Below are 15,975 nucleotides of genomic sequence, written 5' to 3'. Positions count from 1 at the left end.
TTCAGGCAATTCTCCTGCCTCAGCCTCCTGAGTAGCTGGGATTACAGGCACGCGCCACCATGCCCAGCTAATTTTTTGTAGTTTTAGTAGAGACGGGGTTTCACCATGTTGACCAGGATGGCCTCGATCTCTTGACCTCGTGATCCACCCGCCTCGGCCTCCCAAAGTGCTGGGATTACAGGCTTGAGCCACCGCGCCCGGCCCGATAATAGTCTTTAAACTGAGTATAGGGTGTCTTTTCATTCATTTAGGTCTTTAAAATTTTTTTAATGGTATCACTTGTCAGAGTAAAATTTTACGTCTCTTTTGTAAAATTTATACCCATTTTGTTATTTTCGATGCTTTTGCAAATGGTATTGTTTTCCTAATTTTATTTCCTGATTGTTCATTGCAAGTATATAGACATACTGTTGATTATTGCTTATTGATCTTGTACTCTGCAACCTTTGTGAACTCATTTATTGGTTCAGTAAATTTTTAGTGGATTCTTAGGAATTTTCTGTGTACAAGACCATGTCATCTACAAATGAAGATAGTTTTTCTTCTTTCTTTCCAATCTTGGATGTCTTTTTGTTATGTTCTTGCTTAATTGTCCTGGCTGGAACCGCCAATATAATGAACAAAAGTAGTGAAAAAGGACATCTTTGTCTTGTTCTGATTTTAGGGGGAAAGCATGCAATCTTTTGTCATTTAGTTCCATGTTAGCTATGGGTTTTTCATAGATGCCTTTTATCAGATTGAGGAAGTTCCTTCTATTCCTAAATCGTTGAGTGTTTTTATCATGAAGGGTTCTTGTATTTTTTTTTATACGCTTTTTCTGCATCTATTGTGATGATCATGCGGTTTTGGTCCTGTATTCTTTTGGTATGGTTTACATCAATAGATCACTATTTTATTATTTGCATTAGCTGATTTTCAGATGTTAAGCCAACCTTGCATTCCTAGAATGGATCCCACTTGGGCATGATATTTAATGCTTTTTATATGTTGTTGGACTCAGTTTGCTAGTATTTTGTTAAAGACTTTTGCAACTGTATTCATAAGAGAGACTGATCTGTAGTTTTATTGTGTTGTCTTTGTTTGGTTTTGGTATCATGGTAATATTGGCTTAGAATAAGTTGGGAAGTATTCTTTTCTGTCCTTTTTTTTGGAGAATTTGTGAAGAATTAGTATTTTCCTTTAAATATTTTTTGGAATTTACCATTGTAGCTGTCAGGAACTGAGTTTTTCTCGTGGGTAGTTTTTTGTATTCCTAGTTTAATAGAAGTCCTCAATACTTAATCAGTGTTAAAAGATCTTTTATTTTTGGGCAGATAAGGATGATTATGCGTACAGCGCAGTAGCCCAAGATGTGTTCAACCACAGCTGGAAGACGTCTGTAAATATTTCTGCATTGATTAAAATTCCTGGAGTTTGGGACCCTTTTGTGAAAAGTTACGTAGAAGTAAGTAGAATTTTCATAAAATTTATTGGTTTTATTTTGTCAAAAGCCTATACAGAGACTGCATACCTAATCTTTATTGATCAGAAAGAAACTAATGGAAAAAATTATTTTGAAGAAAACAAAAATATGGTGTCTTTTTTGTTCTGAATTTATTTTCACCACTCTATAACCCATCGTGGCCAAATATTTATAAAATACATAGCAATATAGTTGTAAGTGTTAATTCAATCTTCTTATTGTTGAGCTTAAAATAAATGCGATAAGGTATTTTATGATTTGGTGGGATATAGAAGGACAGAGGACAAAAATCTGAAAGTGGGTCACAATATATGAGATGAAGAATGATGGCTTTTTGGAGGTTCATAAGAATGTCCTGTCATCACAGAGTCATTGTAAAAGGACTGAGGGCCTTGGTGCTAGGCACTAGGAATAAATCTTCAAAATAATTTGCTTTGTGAAAATTAATGAGTGCTAACGTGATGATTGTGTTGTCAGAAGATAATCTCCAAAATCATAATCTGGAAATTCCTGTTTAAGGATGGGAACAGAATGAAATGAACTATAATTCCTGTGTACTCCTTTGTGGCTGCAGTTATGTAGGGCACTGAGGTTAGTTGTATCACATTTTCAAGCATTAGTATTCCCTGCTTTGAGGACTCTTATTTTTTATAGGAAGAGTATTTATGTTGAGTTGTTGCATTTTTTATTAATAGTAACAAAATACAGAGCAGAAAATGGGAGCCCTGTCAGTTTTGTGCTTTTTAAAAAATATTCATCAGTAAACTTACGCTGTGTATTATCTTTCATAGAGCTGTCTTACAGAATTCAGCTAATATATTATGATTTATTTTATATAGATGCTGGAATTCTATGGGGATCGAGATGGAGCCCAAGAGGTACTCACCAATTATGCATATGATGAAAAGTTTCCATCAAATCCAAATGCCCATATCTACTTATACAACTTTCTCAAGAGACAGAAGGCACCAAGATCAAAATTGATAAGTGTGCTTAAGGTATAGAATTTTTATCTCAATGTTTGAACAGCGTTGGGAATCCACATTAAAACATTCTTAGGCTATTGCTTTCTAACTTCTATAGCATCCACAGAAAATTACAGTAATGTACAGCACACTGAGATAAACGAGAAAGTTGGCTCCAGCTGCCATCTCCACATAAGTATCATCCACGCTATCCCCTGCTGCCCAGGTGAGACCAAGGAGAGAGGATCAGGATGTCAGAAATCTTGTGCAACCCTGGTTGGAATGCTCTGCATTGATATTTTTTGAAAATCAACTTTATTGAAATTTAATTTTCAGACAATAAACACTTAAGTATATTCTTGGATGCATTATATTCATGAACCACCGTGGTAATCAAGATACGGAACATTTCTGTCACCCTTGGAATGCCTTTCATTTCCCTTTGCAGCCAGTCTGTCCACACACCCCCTGGCCCCACACAATCATCGATATGCTTTTTGTCGCTAGATTTTTACCTCTTCTGGAATTTCATATAAATGGAATCTTATGTATTCATTTTAATCTGGCTTTTCTTGCTCAGCGTAATGTAGAGATTCACCCATGTTATTGTGTATATTAGTAATTTGTTCCTTATTACTGCTGAGTAGTATTTCATTTTTATACTTTCACTTCTTGATGGACATTTGGGTGGTTTTTAATTTTTGGCTCTTATGATAAGAACATTCATGTACAAGACTTTGTATACGCATATATTTTGATATTTCTTGGGTAGCTACCTGAGAGAGGAATTGCTGCCTAAGAGTAGTAAGGAAAGTATATGCTTAACTTCTTAAGAAACTGCCCAGTTGTTTTCTGAAGTGACTGTACCATTGGCAGTCACACATCAATACATGAAAATTCAGTTTGTCCACATCTGTGCCAACAGTTGGTATTGGAGGTCTTTTGAATTATAACCTCTTGTGGGTGTACATAGTGGTTTCTCATGTGGCATTAAATTGTATTTCCCTATGATGTTGAGGATCTTTTAATATGTCTATTGGCCATTCCTATATCTTATTTTGTCAAGCGTCCAACTACTTAGTCTATTTTTGGGGAGATCAATTATCTTATTGATTTGGAAATTCTTATATGATCTGGATATAAGTCCTTTTTGAAGAATATGAATTATGAATATTTTCTCTCTGACCGTGCCTTGCCTTTTAGTTTCCTTAGTAGTATCTGTCAAAGAGCAGAAACTTCCAATTTTATGTTCAGTTTATACATTTTTTTCTCTTATGGTCAATGCTTTTTGTCTAAGAAATCTTTGCCTATCTCAAGTTAATGAAGAGTCTCGTCTATTTTTTTATTCTAGATGTGTTATATAGTTTTATGTTTAGGCCTATGGTAGATTTTTAGCTTTTTTTTTTGTGGGTAATGTGACGCAAAGGCCAGGGTTTATTTTTTCCCATATGGTTGTTCAGCACTATATTGAAGACTCTCCTTTCTCCATTTAGTACATTTGGAACTTTGTTGAAAACCAGTAGGCTATGTATGAAGTCCCTCTTGTTCTAGTGATGTATATTTCCACGTCGATATATGAAAATTCAGTTTCTCCACATTCTTGCCAATACTTGGTATTGTTGGTCTTTTGAGTTTGAGTTGTTGCCGTTCTAGTGGTTGTGTAGTAATATCTCATATGTCCTTAATATGATTACTGTAGCTTCGTAGCAAGTCTTGGAATCATACCATGAAAGTTATACAAATTTGTTCTTTTTCATAATTGTTTTTGGCTTTTCTAGGTTCTTTAACTTTCCATGTATACTTTATAATTGACTTACCTGTTGCTACAAAAGGTCTTGCTGAGAGTTTGAATCTATAGACCAGTTTGAGAGAATTGACATCTTAACAGTATTGAGGTTTCTAAAGTGTAAACATGGTATTTCTCTCCATTTATGTAGGTTTTTCATTTCTCTCTGAACTTTTAGTTTTTAGTATATTTATTTTGTTAAATTTGTCCCTGTTTCATGGGCTTGTATATAATATTGCTTAAATTTTTAAATTGTAGGAAAATATGTAGAAAAATAAATGTTACCATTTTGATCATTTTTAAATCACATAATTTAGTGGCATTAAGTACATTCATTCGAAATTTTCTGCAACCACCATCACTGTCTATTTCCAGAATGTTTTCATTATTCCAAGTAGAAATTATTCATTAAACAGTAACACCTCATTACCCGCTCCTCCCAGCCCCTGACAACCTCTATGCTAATTTCCATTTTTGTGAATTTGATTATTCTAGGTACCTCATGTAAGTGGAATCATAGAAAATTTGTCCCTTTGTGTCTTGCTAATTTCACTTAGCATAATGTTTTCAAGGTTCATCCATGTTGTAGCATATATCAAAATGCCCATCTTTATTTAAAGCTGAATCATATTCCATTTTATGTACCTATGACATTTTGCGTATCCATTCATTTTTTGGTAGACATTTGGGTTATGTCTGTTGTTTGGCTATTATAAATAATGCTGCTCTAAAGATTAGTGTACTTTGAGTCCTTACTTTCACTTCTTTTGTTTGTATACCTAGGAGTGAAATTGCTGCATTATATGGTAATTCTTTAACTTTTTGAGGAACTGTCAAACTGTTTTCTACAGCAGCTACACTATTTTACATTCCCATCAGCAGTTCCACATCCTTCTATTCTCCGTCACCTTTTTTTGATCATTGATATCCTAGTGCAGGGGGTCCCAAAACCCTGGGTCATGGACCAATATTGGTTTGTGGCCTGTTAGGAACCAGGCCACATAGCAACAGGTGAGCAGCAGACAAGTGAGCATTACTCCTGAGCTCTGCCTCCTGTCAGATCAGTGGTGGCATTAGATTCTCATAGGAGCAGGAACCATATTGTGAACTGCACATGTGAGGGATCTAGGTTGTGCTCCTTATGAGAATTTAATGCCTGAAGATCCATCACTGTCTCCTATTACCCCCAGATGGGTTCATCTAGTTGCAGGAAAACCGGGCTCTCACTGATTATGGTGAGTTGTATAATTACTTAATTATGTATTATGACATAATAATATAAAGTGCACAATAAATGTAAAGTGTGTAAATAATGTAATCCCGAAACCATCCTCCATCCTCAGAGCCCTGGTCCATGGAAAAATTGTCTTCTATGAAACCAGTCCCTGGTGCCAAAAAGGTTGGGGACCGCTATCCTAGTAGGTGTGAAGTGGTATCTCTGTTTCATTGTGGTTTTGGTTTGCGTTTCCTTAATGTCTAGTGATGTGCATCCTTTCATGTGCTTATTGGCCATTTGTATATCTTCTTTGGCAAATGTCTGTTCAAGTCCTTTGCCCCTTTTTGAATTGGGTTGTTTGGTTTTTGTTTTTTGTTACTAAGTTATAGGAGTTCTTTGTATATTTTGTGTTCAGTTTTTAATCATGATATTTTAGAGGTGAAAGACAAAGATCTTTTTCAACTTAAAGAAATGACAGAGAAAAGTTACCTCTGTTTTCTTTTAAAAGTCTGATTATCATCAATCTATACTTTCATGATCAAAATTGGCATTATCAAACCTTCAAATGTGGAAACTGTGTTTTATGAATTTTTCAACAGACTTTGTTTTACTAAACAATCCTTTGTTGTTATTGTTTGAAACAGGGTCCCACTCTGTTGCCCAGGCTGGAGAGCAGTGGCATGATCACAGCTCACTGCAGCACACACCACCATGCCCAGCTAATTTTTTGTATTTTTTGAAGAGATGGGGTTTTGCTATGTTGCCCAGGCTGGACTAAATAATACTTTTGAAGTTGTTATTTTTATTTTACTCTCTTAAGATAACTTTTGACTCATTTATGTTACAAAATATTAAGAATTGTTACAATAAAAGCAAGACTGTGCTTTCACTCAGGTTGTCAATCACTAATGGTGTTTTTGAAAAGATTTTTTTAAATGCTACAGAAAATATGTTGAATACTTACCTCATTCAAGACAAGATGGATTTAGAGAAATTCTGTTTTTCCATTTAAAAAATATAGTATTTGGAATTAAGATCTCAATACATGGGGTTAATAGCAGATTGAACATAGCAAAATAGAAGATTAATGAACTGCATAGAAAATATCAGGCTAAACCATGGAGAACAAAAAGGATGAAAGGTGCAGAAACGAGCATACAAGTAAGTTGCTGAAAAGATCTGGCATACTTGTCATTGGAGTCCTAGATGGTGGACCTCTGAATAGAACAGAAGCAAACACATTTTTTAAAAACCCTAATATTTGAAGAGCTGATGGCTAAGAATTTTTCAAAACTAATGGAAGATTTCTAGTGTTCTGGAGATGTGCTATTATTTGATCTGGGTGCTGGTCACCTAAGTGTTTAACTGATTGGGTGTCATGATTTGTATATATTCCTATGACATGTTATATTTCAATAAAAACTAAGTGAATTGAGCCATATGCAGAATTCTATAAAATCATGAGACATATGTGACTTTCATAGGAACCCAGTTTCAGTAATAGTTCTGATATTGGTGTATTGATCTTGCTTGATATTCTTAAAAATGATTAAGAGAAATTAACAAAATTTACTTTTAATTTTGTTGGAAATTATTTCAATGTAAGATCAGAGTACTTCAGTAAGCAGACAGAATGAATTTATTTCTAATATTAAATGTGTTAAAATGAAGAATACAGTTTTACTTTAAATTCTGTTTTTGAATATTCATAAAAATAATCCTTCCTATTTTTAAAAAGAAAAACATTTAAATTTTTTATTGCGTAAAAGGTTGTTGAAATATTTACTCACATACCCTTAGTAAACTGTGTTCCTGAGCACAATCTGTGAAATTACCTTCCAGCCTTTTTAGTGTTTTTGCTTTATATAAATGTCCTGTGATTTTTCTGTTCAGTAAATAAGTATATTTTCTGTGTGATAATTGATTTTTTCTTTATATTTTTCTTCAGTCCTGGCTTCTGAAAGAAATTATTTTAAGTTCTTAAGCATGGTAAACAGTATACATGTGTATACGGGGCAAATAGTAAGTCCCTGTCTATTTCCCTCAGTTCTCCTGACTATCTTGTTAGCAGGAACTTAAAAAAAAAAAAAAAACAGCCGGGCGCAGTGGCTCAAGCCTGTAATCCCTGCACTTTGGGAGGCCGAGGCGGGTGGATCACGAGGTCAAGAGATCGAGACCATCCTGGTCAACATGGTGAAACCCCGTCTCTACTAAAAATACATAAAATTAGCTGGGCATGGTGGTGCGTGCCTGTAATCCCAGCTACTCAGGAGGCTGAGGCAGGAGAATTGCCTGAACCCAGGAGGCGGAGGTTGCGGTGAGCCGAGATCGCGCCATTGCACTCCAGCCTGGGTAACATGAGTGAAACTCCGTCTCAAAAAAAAAAACAACAAAAAAACATTTTTACAGAAAATGCTTTTCTATACTTAGATTGAAACTAGAATAAAAAGCAAGGTATTTTAAAAATACTTAATAAACTTAGAGTCTATTAGACAGTAAGAACTTTATTTTGAAAGTAGCTGAAATTTGAGAAATGCTTTTACAAGTATGTAGAAATTACAAGACTGTTCTCTCTTTCAGATTTTGTATCAGATTGTGCCATCTCATAAATTGATGTTGGAATTCCATACATTACTTAGAAAATCAGGTAATAAGTAAAGTTTGTTTTATACCTTGTGTAGACAAGCTATAGACCAGGGACCAGCAAACTATGGCCCATTGGCCAAATCCACCCCTTGCCTGATTTTATAAATTTATAAATTTATAAATGGACTCCAAATTCTGTTGGAGTCCATTTGTTTATGTATTGTCTGTGGCTGCTTTGGCACTGTAGTGACAGAGCTGTGTAGTTATGATAGAGAATGTATGTCTTGCAAAGCTTAAAATATTTACTGTCTGTCCCTTTATAGAAAAAGTTTGCCTACTCCTGTTACACGACGAAGGCAGCATTTGCAAAAGAGAAATGGCTTCAATTTATAGAATTCACTCCATTTTAATCCCTACTAGATTTCAGCACACCATAGAAAAGAGTATACTTCTTCATAGAAGGAAATCAACTGGTTCAGCCCAAACTGGTCCTAGGATTGCCTAGGTTCCTCTCTGAATGTAAGAGAACATGTATAAAATGCCCAAACAGGGCTTTAAATGTTCTCAGTAGAGGAGTGTAACTCGTATTGGGATCAGACTCATCACCATGACCTCATTAACATGGTTGAAATTACTGAGTTTTTTAGATTCATCACAGGAGTAAGAGCATACTGAATTTTTAAAAACTGTTAGAAGGCTTATGATTCAGTATTTTATCAACCATATGTATGTAAAGTATATATACAATTGATAAAATATATACATGTATATTTTAGCTTGGTACACTTTAATACCTTATGTAAACTTGAACTGTTACAACCATTACAGAAAAGGAAGAACACCATAAACTGGGTTTGGAGGTATTATTTGGAGTCTTAGATTTTGCCGGATGCACTAAGAATATAACTGCTTGGAAATACTTGGCAAAATATCTGAAGAAGATCTTAATGGGGTAAGAAACATGAAGTACTAGATCATCATAAATAATATTTCCCAATATTTTAGCTAATATCTATCAATTTTTAAACATCTTTGCTTATGTTTTTGAATTTCTCGAACTGTGTCCAGCTGTTTTCTGCATACATTTTCTTCTGAAGCAAAGAAATACAGAGTCATAAGGAAAGCATACAAAAATTCTATCAATTTTTTTTATGCTATCGAAATAAATACTATACTTAGCCATACTGTTTGCTAAAGAATACATATGTGTTTTCCCATTGGAAATAAAGACTAGCAGGGATCACTCTTTGCTAAAGACTCTGTGATTTGTGCATCATTAACTTGGAAGATCACATGAGAAGCAGCTTTCCTCCTACCTGTGTTTGATCATTTTCAGTGGCTATTTTTAGGACCTCACAAAATCATCATACCCTATTTATTCAATAAATACTCATTAAATCCATTGTGACTTGGGTATCTGAAAGTGTATCTCTGATCTTAATCTTATTAGCGTCACATTTTGAGTGAAAACGAGTTTCTTGTTATTTTTACTTAGTGTGTGATAAGAAGGGATATCACAAAATTGTTTCATATATTTATTATATCCATTTTAGTTGTTAGGCAATTCATTATCAGTTGGAACTTGTTTCAGGCTTCAGAGCTAACTTGTCCTGATGGAACAGTGCTGTTTATAAAATGGTTTTGCTGTCATATGTTGATGCACTCCCTGTAAACCACTTTCTAGATCTCAAGCACTGAATAAACTCCTGCTAGATTATAAGGTCCTTAAAAGCAAAGAGGTTCATTTCTTTGAACTTCTAGATGTTCTACCATAGGGGGCACATGGGTGCTAAGTAAGTACTTGTTCAATTAAATTACAGAGATCTAATGTATATCACAGACTGTGGTTAATAATATTGTATTGTATATAGGAAATTTACTAAGAGTAGAGTTCAGGTGCTCCTACCACACACAACAGTTAACTATATGTATATAAAACATGTTGTATACCTTAAATATATATAGTGGAAGAATTATTCACAGACACATAGCATTGCCTGCATTTAACAGTTAAACCTATGTGTTTGTATATTTTTATAATAATGGTATCTTGATTTGGATAACAATTCATGGCAGCATATAATTTTAAGTTAGGTTTTACTTAAGTAATAGTAATAGATAAAATCGATTGAATATTTACTGTGCACCAGACACTATGCAAAGAGCTTTATATGAGACCTGCCATACCCTACTACTGGAATAGTTTAATCTTAGTAACAGTCCTATGAGATCGGTACCACTAATGTCCTCAAGGACACTGAAGCTCAGAGAGGTTCAACAACTTGCCCAGGATCACATATATAATAAATGGAAGAGCTGATTTTTGAATCCAGGATTCTGGCTTCGAGTCTGTTCTGTAACTACTGTGCTAAAGTGTCTGTTTAGTGAAATGGAAAATGGGATATGGAGGTGGAAGAGAACAAAAAGATTTGCTTTCCTGCTGTTGCCAATCATGTGTTATGCCTTTGCCATATTCAGAATTTAGATTGGAAACATCTTCCTTGTCAGCTTTCCATAGACTCTAATTAAGTCTAAATTCTGATAATGTAGATTTGTTCCCATCATTGACCTTCTCTTTTCACATTTTTCTTTTCCAGAAACCACCTTGTGTGGGTTCAAGAAGAGTGGAACTCCAGGAAAAGCTGGTGGCCAAGCTTTCATTTCAGCTACTTTTGGGCAAAAAGTGATTGGAAGGAAGACACAGCTTTGGCCTGCGAGAAAGCCTTTGTGGCTGGATTACTGTTAGGAAAAGGTACATGTTTTTGTTTTCTTTTTATCTAGACACAGTTTTTTGGCTGAATTTGAAATTACGAAGTATGGCCTTCATTTAGAGCTTACCTAGTATAGTACCTAAAAATACTAGGCACTTAAGAAATAACTGCTTGATGAAAGAATGACTCCAATTCAGTGATTTCATATTATTGATTGTGATTGGTTTTCACCTTCTGACTTGAGTGTTGCTAGGGGGCATTAAGATATGTGATACAGACTTTTCACAATAATTGACCATTTAGCCTTGGTTTTATAGAAAGTTTACTGAGATTTTTTACTTTATTAAATGTATGAAAATATTATTTATTGACCTCATTGTTCTTTGATAGCTCCATATTACACTAATATTTACTTATCTGTTCCTGAAAGCGTGAAACATTTCCTCCACTTAAGAGAAAAAAATACCTCCTACTAGCATATGAAAAAAAATCCTCTTGAAAGAAAAGGGATATTGATTTTTTCTTCAAAGAAAAGGAGTATTTTGGGTGGTAAAACTCTTACCTGCTTTGTACCACTGAAATATGAAAAGGGGCCAGTACTGAAATGAAACTGCCACAAAGTATGTCCAGAAATGAAGAAAGTCAATCTTCAGTGACCACTAGTAAGCAGTCCATTGCTATGGAGTTTAAGGTGTGCTGAAGAGATTCTCCAATTCACTTTTGAATATGGTTTCTATTATTTTGGAATTAGTAGTCTCAGTGAATGTAATAAAATTTGATTAAGAAGAAAATAAGCCAGGTGCAGTGGCACGTGCCTGTAGTCCCAGCTACTCGGGAGGCTGAGGTGGGAGGATCGCTTGAGCCCAAGAGTTCTGGGCTGTAGTGCGCCATGCCGATCGGATGTCTGCCCTAAATTTGGCATCAATATGGTGACCTCCCAGGAGCAGGGGACCACCAGATTGCCCAAGGAGGGGTGAACCAGCCCAGGCCAGAAACAGAGCAGGTCAGAACTCCTGTGCTGATCAGTAGTGGGATTGTGCCTATGAATAGCCACTGCACTCCAGCCTGGGCAACATAGAAAGACCCCATCTCTAAAAAAAAAAAAAAAAAAAGAAAAATTCTGTAATACACTGATGACAAGGAACAGAAAGGTGATTTGGATTGTCATTTTCTACTACTTTATGAGTAGAGAGGCATCTAGCACAATTATTTAGAGGTCTCTTTGAGCAGAGTAGGAAGATCTGGGTTAATTTTGCAGTTCTCTCACTCACTTGCTATGTATCTTAGGCCAAGCAATTAGCTTTTAGGAGCTTTTTCTGTGAAGGGGCACTGTAATACCCATCTTATTGTTGTAAGTATCATGTGAACATTGCATCAAAGTGCTTCATAATTTCTAAAGTACTCTACAAATATCAGGTATCAGTTACTCCTGCAAGAGCCACATCTCCTCTCAAGCTGTTAGTGTGGGGTTGAGTCAGTCTATTCATTGGTTAAGCTGGGTTTTCTTCTTGCCCTGGTTACCAACCTTACTTTATAGTATTCAAATTCTAGTTGTGGTCTGCCTTTGCTTTGTGCTTTGGGGTAAGGTGGCTATCTTTCTTCCTATGCCCTGCTAAAAGCAAGCTAGGCTCATTTCTCCTTGGAGGGGGCCTTCTCTTGTTGGGATTGAAACTACTTGGTTGTCCTGCAATTCCAGCTCTCCAGTGGACTCAAGAGTTAATATTTGAGGTTTATTAAGCTTTTTCTCTGTTGGAGTGGGAACCAAGTTATTCCCAGCTTTCTGTGTAGGTAGAGGCAAAATTCTGTGTGCAAAGTATTTTGTTTTTTACTAAGGTAAATATGATATGTTTAGAAACACAAATTATTTTAGTAATACTACAGACACCACTGCTTCTCAGTCAGTAAAACATTACCAATTCCGAGCTGGGTGCAGTGGCATGCAGTGCTCCTGTAATCCTAGCTGCTTGGGAAGCTGAGGTGGGAGGATTGCTTGAGCCCAGGAGTTTTGAGACCAGAGTGTGCCACACAGTGAGACCCCATCTCAGGAAAAACAATAAAACAAAATATTTGCAATTCTGGCATGCTAATTAGTTTCTGGAATGGTAAAAATGGTTACTATAGGTACATATCCTTGCATTTTCTCAGAGAAGATATTGCATACAGGCTGAAACTGTAGTGAAATTAATTTTTCATACATGATTTATGGTCTTGTCCATTTACCAACTCTAAAAAGAACTCAATATCCAGTTTACTTTTTCTTACAGAAATATGATTCATTTGTCTGAAGTATTTGACAAATACTTGACAGTCCTTTGTGTTGTAAGACTATGAAGAGCAGGTGGAACTTCTAATGAGCATGAGGCACCTCTGTCAGATACATGGTCTCTACTTTGCTGCTTGCTACATGGCTAGAATGAATAGATAATGTCTGACCATTTCTAACCTATGATTTGTTTATTCTAATCCTTCACACCAAGATTTTCTACAGAGAACTTTCTTACTGTTATAAATGTAACTTTGGCTGATTTATAAGCTAACATTGAGAAGAAATCTATACAAATGCACTTCTAGAGAAGGCTCATTTAATACGTGACTGTATGTAATATGCCTGTCACCATCGCTAGGGTGTAGGAGGAAGGGTAGAAAACAAATTAAAGTCTGTGCTTTAATTATGATAGATTAGAAACACTTTTGTATATAGGAGGAAATATATTTCACTGGACACAGCTGAGAATATGCTTAGGCCATACTGGTATAGATACTACAAATTTATTTTCATAATCATTAGTGTGCCAAAGTTAAAGCACAATTTTAAAAATGTAGAAATATGCTTGAGAAAAAATGATGAGTATTAAAACTTTTTATTTTGCTTTACTTTTTTAGGTTGTAGATATTTTCGGTATATTTTAAAGCAAGATCACCAAATCTTAGGGAAGAAAATTAAGCGGATGAAGAGATCTGTGAAGAAATACAGTATTGTAAATCCAAGACTCTGATGCTGGATTTTAGTTACTTCACAGTAGTAGCTACACAGTAAGCAGCTCAGTAGTTATTGAATATATTTATGTAGTGTATTAAGAAGCTTATATGAGTCTAAAAAACTTATTTTTATATATTTTAATTTTTTTATTTATAGCTAGGGAAACAATATTACTGCCTTTGTTCTTTGTAAATATGTCTGTTTTCTTTTTTGTAATGTTAAATGTTACATTTGTTAAGGAATAATTCTTTAAATGAAAAAATATTTATCTAGAGAATATAGCTCTACAGCAGTTATTGTTTGCAAATAATTTTCCTCTGGCTGTTGTGTAATAAAATACAACTTGTGGTACTGTGAAATGAATTGACATTCTTCTTTTTATCCTAATTAATCAATTTTAGGCATACCACCATGAAGAAATATATTGGTGATGAGTTCTGCTGAGGAATTTTGAAAAGAGAGAAGGATTTAGAAAAAGACTTTTTCTCTTTCAGTATAAAGACATGACAAATTGGGGCAAAATATCCTCCTGCTAGAGAGAGACCTTTGACTCTAGAGGACTAGTTTGGGTCACAGCAGTGTAGAAGTCCGGCTCTTTTCAGCTGGCACTGGCCTAACTTTAAAGGCTCTTGGCTTTTTTGGTGCCTGACACAGCAGTCTAAGACATGCTTAGAACTCACGTGTCCCCTCTCCTTTTTCTCTTGGAAATAGGATGCAGCAGCATGTAGCTGGACAGTGGAGGAAACTCGCCAGTGGAAACAGTGGAGGCAACTGTCCCTGAGTCATACAGTAAACCCACAGGGAAAGCCTGGCCAGAAGCCAACAGCAACTTTCCTGGAACATGAGCTGAGCTTTGTAACATGATGGGATAATTGGTAGAACAGTGCTTCTTCAGAAATGTTTTGGCTCTTATACATTTACTGCTGAGATAACTAGTAATTGAGTTCCATGAAGGCTCACTAACTTCAGAGCAAGTCTCATATTTAGATGACAAGACACATATGTTTCCCATTGGTTTATATTCCTACTGATTTTAAACCATCTGCAAGAAGATTAGGGGACAAATTATGCTTTGTCAATAGTTTATATTTCAATATTACTTAGAAAGGCCTATCCATAAAGAAGTACTTATAAAGTACATGTAAAATGAGTAGGTGTTCCATGGAACCAAAATAAACCAAGTAAAAGCTACCACATAAATAGGGCTAGCTTTACTCTTGGGAGTCCATGATTGGGTTGTGTAGGAGTTCTGTATAAGATCAATACTCCAGGAATGAAATTCCCAGATGATGTGGAAAAAATCTCAAAGCATAGCCCAAGATCTACTTCCTGAAACTTTTAGGCAAAAGCTATAAAATAGGATTATGATTTCTCTTGATCTCTAAGAAAATGGAGGTGAGGATAAAAGAAATGAGTAGATACGATTCTTGGTTCCCATACAAAACTGTCTCTTAAAATTTTTGCATCAAATGTTCTTATCTAATTGTTCAGTAAGAGTAGTGCAATTCACCCGTGAAACTTTTTTTAGATCCATTGATGTTTAAGCTGCTTCTATGAATAATAGTAATAGCTAAAATTTATCAAGCACTTTGGGTTTTACCTTTCATCATATAACCACCACAATTCTATGAATTATTCCTATTTTACCAATAATGAGGTCACTGGAGATGAAGTAACTTGCCAAGGTCACAGTGTGTAGGTGTTGGCACCAGGATCCTAACACAATCAGTGTGGTTCCAAAGATCACACTCTCACGTAGTAGCTGTATGACCTCCCAGTGCAGTCGGTGTTGACTACGTGCAGAGCACTGAGCTAGGTAGAGTGAGACAAAACAGCAGAAGCCAGGCCTGCTCATTTCTGCTTGCCAGCATCATTTCACAAAGCCCCTGACCCTGTGATGACATGCACTTCTCTGGAAAGATGCCTTAAAAACAAAACAGCATAGAGCACAGGGCACCCCGACGCCTCTTGCCTGAGTCACTACATTCCTTAAAAGTTAAATGAACCCAGTCCTTGCCTTTTCCTACACATGAGATAATATCTGATGGGATTAGTGGTTATGCTTCTGTAATCCATAACCAGATGTACTCTTACACCCAAACCTTGATGAGATTCTGCTTGAATGCAGCTTTTGAGCAAGCTTGATGTGATTTTGCACTGTAGGGAACTCCACCACCTGATGAGCAGTGAGCTGAAATACTGTGCTGGAACAGTCGGACAGGACTGCTTGCTTATGTGGTTACTACTTACAACCATTCATCACGACTAC

At 35.6% G+C, this 15,975-nt stretch overlaps 1 protein-coding gene across 3 annotated transcripts in view; it reads left to right on the top strand.

Moving 5' to 3' along the window:
• The window catches only part of TAF1A (TATA-box binding protein associated factor, RNA polymerase I subunit A), a 30,196-nt gene extending 16,127 nt beyond the window's left edge, over positions 1-14,069 (top strand). For 2 of the 3 annotated variants that reach the window (XM_017526360.2, XM_037737711.1), the window contains exons 6-11: positions 1,314-1,444; positions 2,302-2,460; positions 8,010-8,076; positions 8,844-8,967; positions 10,613-10,767; positions 13,610-14,069. In XM_017526360.2, coding sequence (XP_017381849.1) covers positions 1,314-1,444; positions 2,302-2,460; positions 8,010-8,076; positions 8,844-8,967; positions 10,613-10,767; positions 13,610-13,722 — 749 coding nt within the window. In that variant the 3' untranslated portion in view covers positions 13,723-14,069. Of the gene's footprint in view, positions 1-1,313; positions 1,445-2,301; positions 2,461-8,009; positions 8,077-8,843; positions 8,968-10,612; positions 10,768-11,156; positions 11,182-13,609 lie in introns of those variants that run through there. The other variant, XM_037737712.1, reaches the window with a different exon arrangement.
• Positions 14,070-15,975: the final 1,906 nt, after the last annotated feature.

Source organism: Cebus imitator, unplaced genomic scaffold, assembly GCF_001604975.1.
Source record: "Cebus imitator isolate Cc_AM_T3 unplaced genomic scaffold, Cebus_imitator-1.0 Scaffold42, whole genome shotgun sequence".
Taxonomy (NCBI): Eukaryota; Metazoa; Chordata; class Mammalia; order Primates; family Cebidae; genus Cebus; species Cebus imitator.
This window is presented reverse-complemented; position numbering and strand designations above follow the sequence as displayed.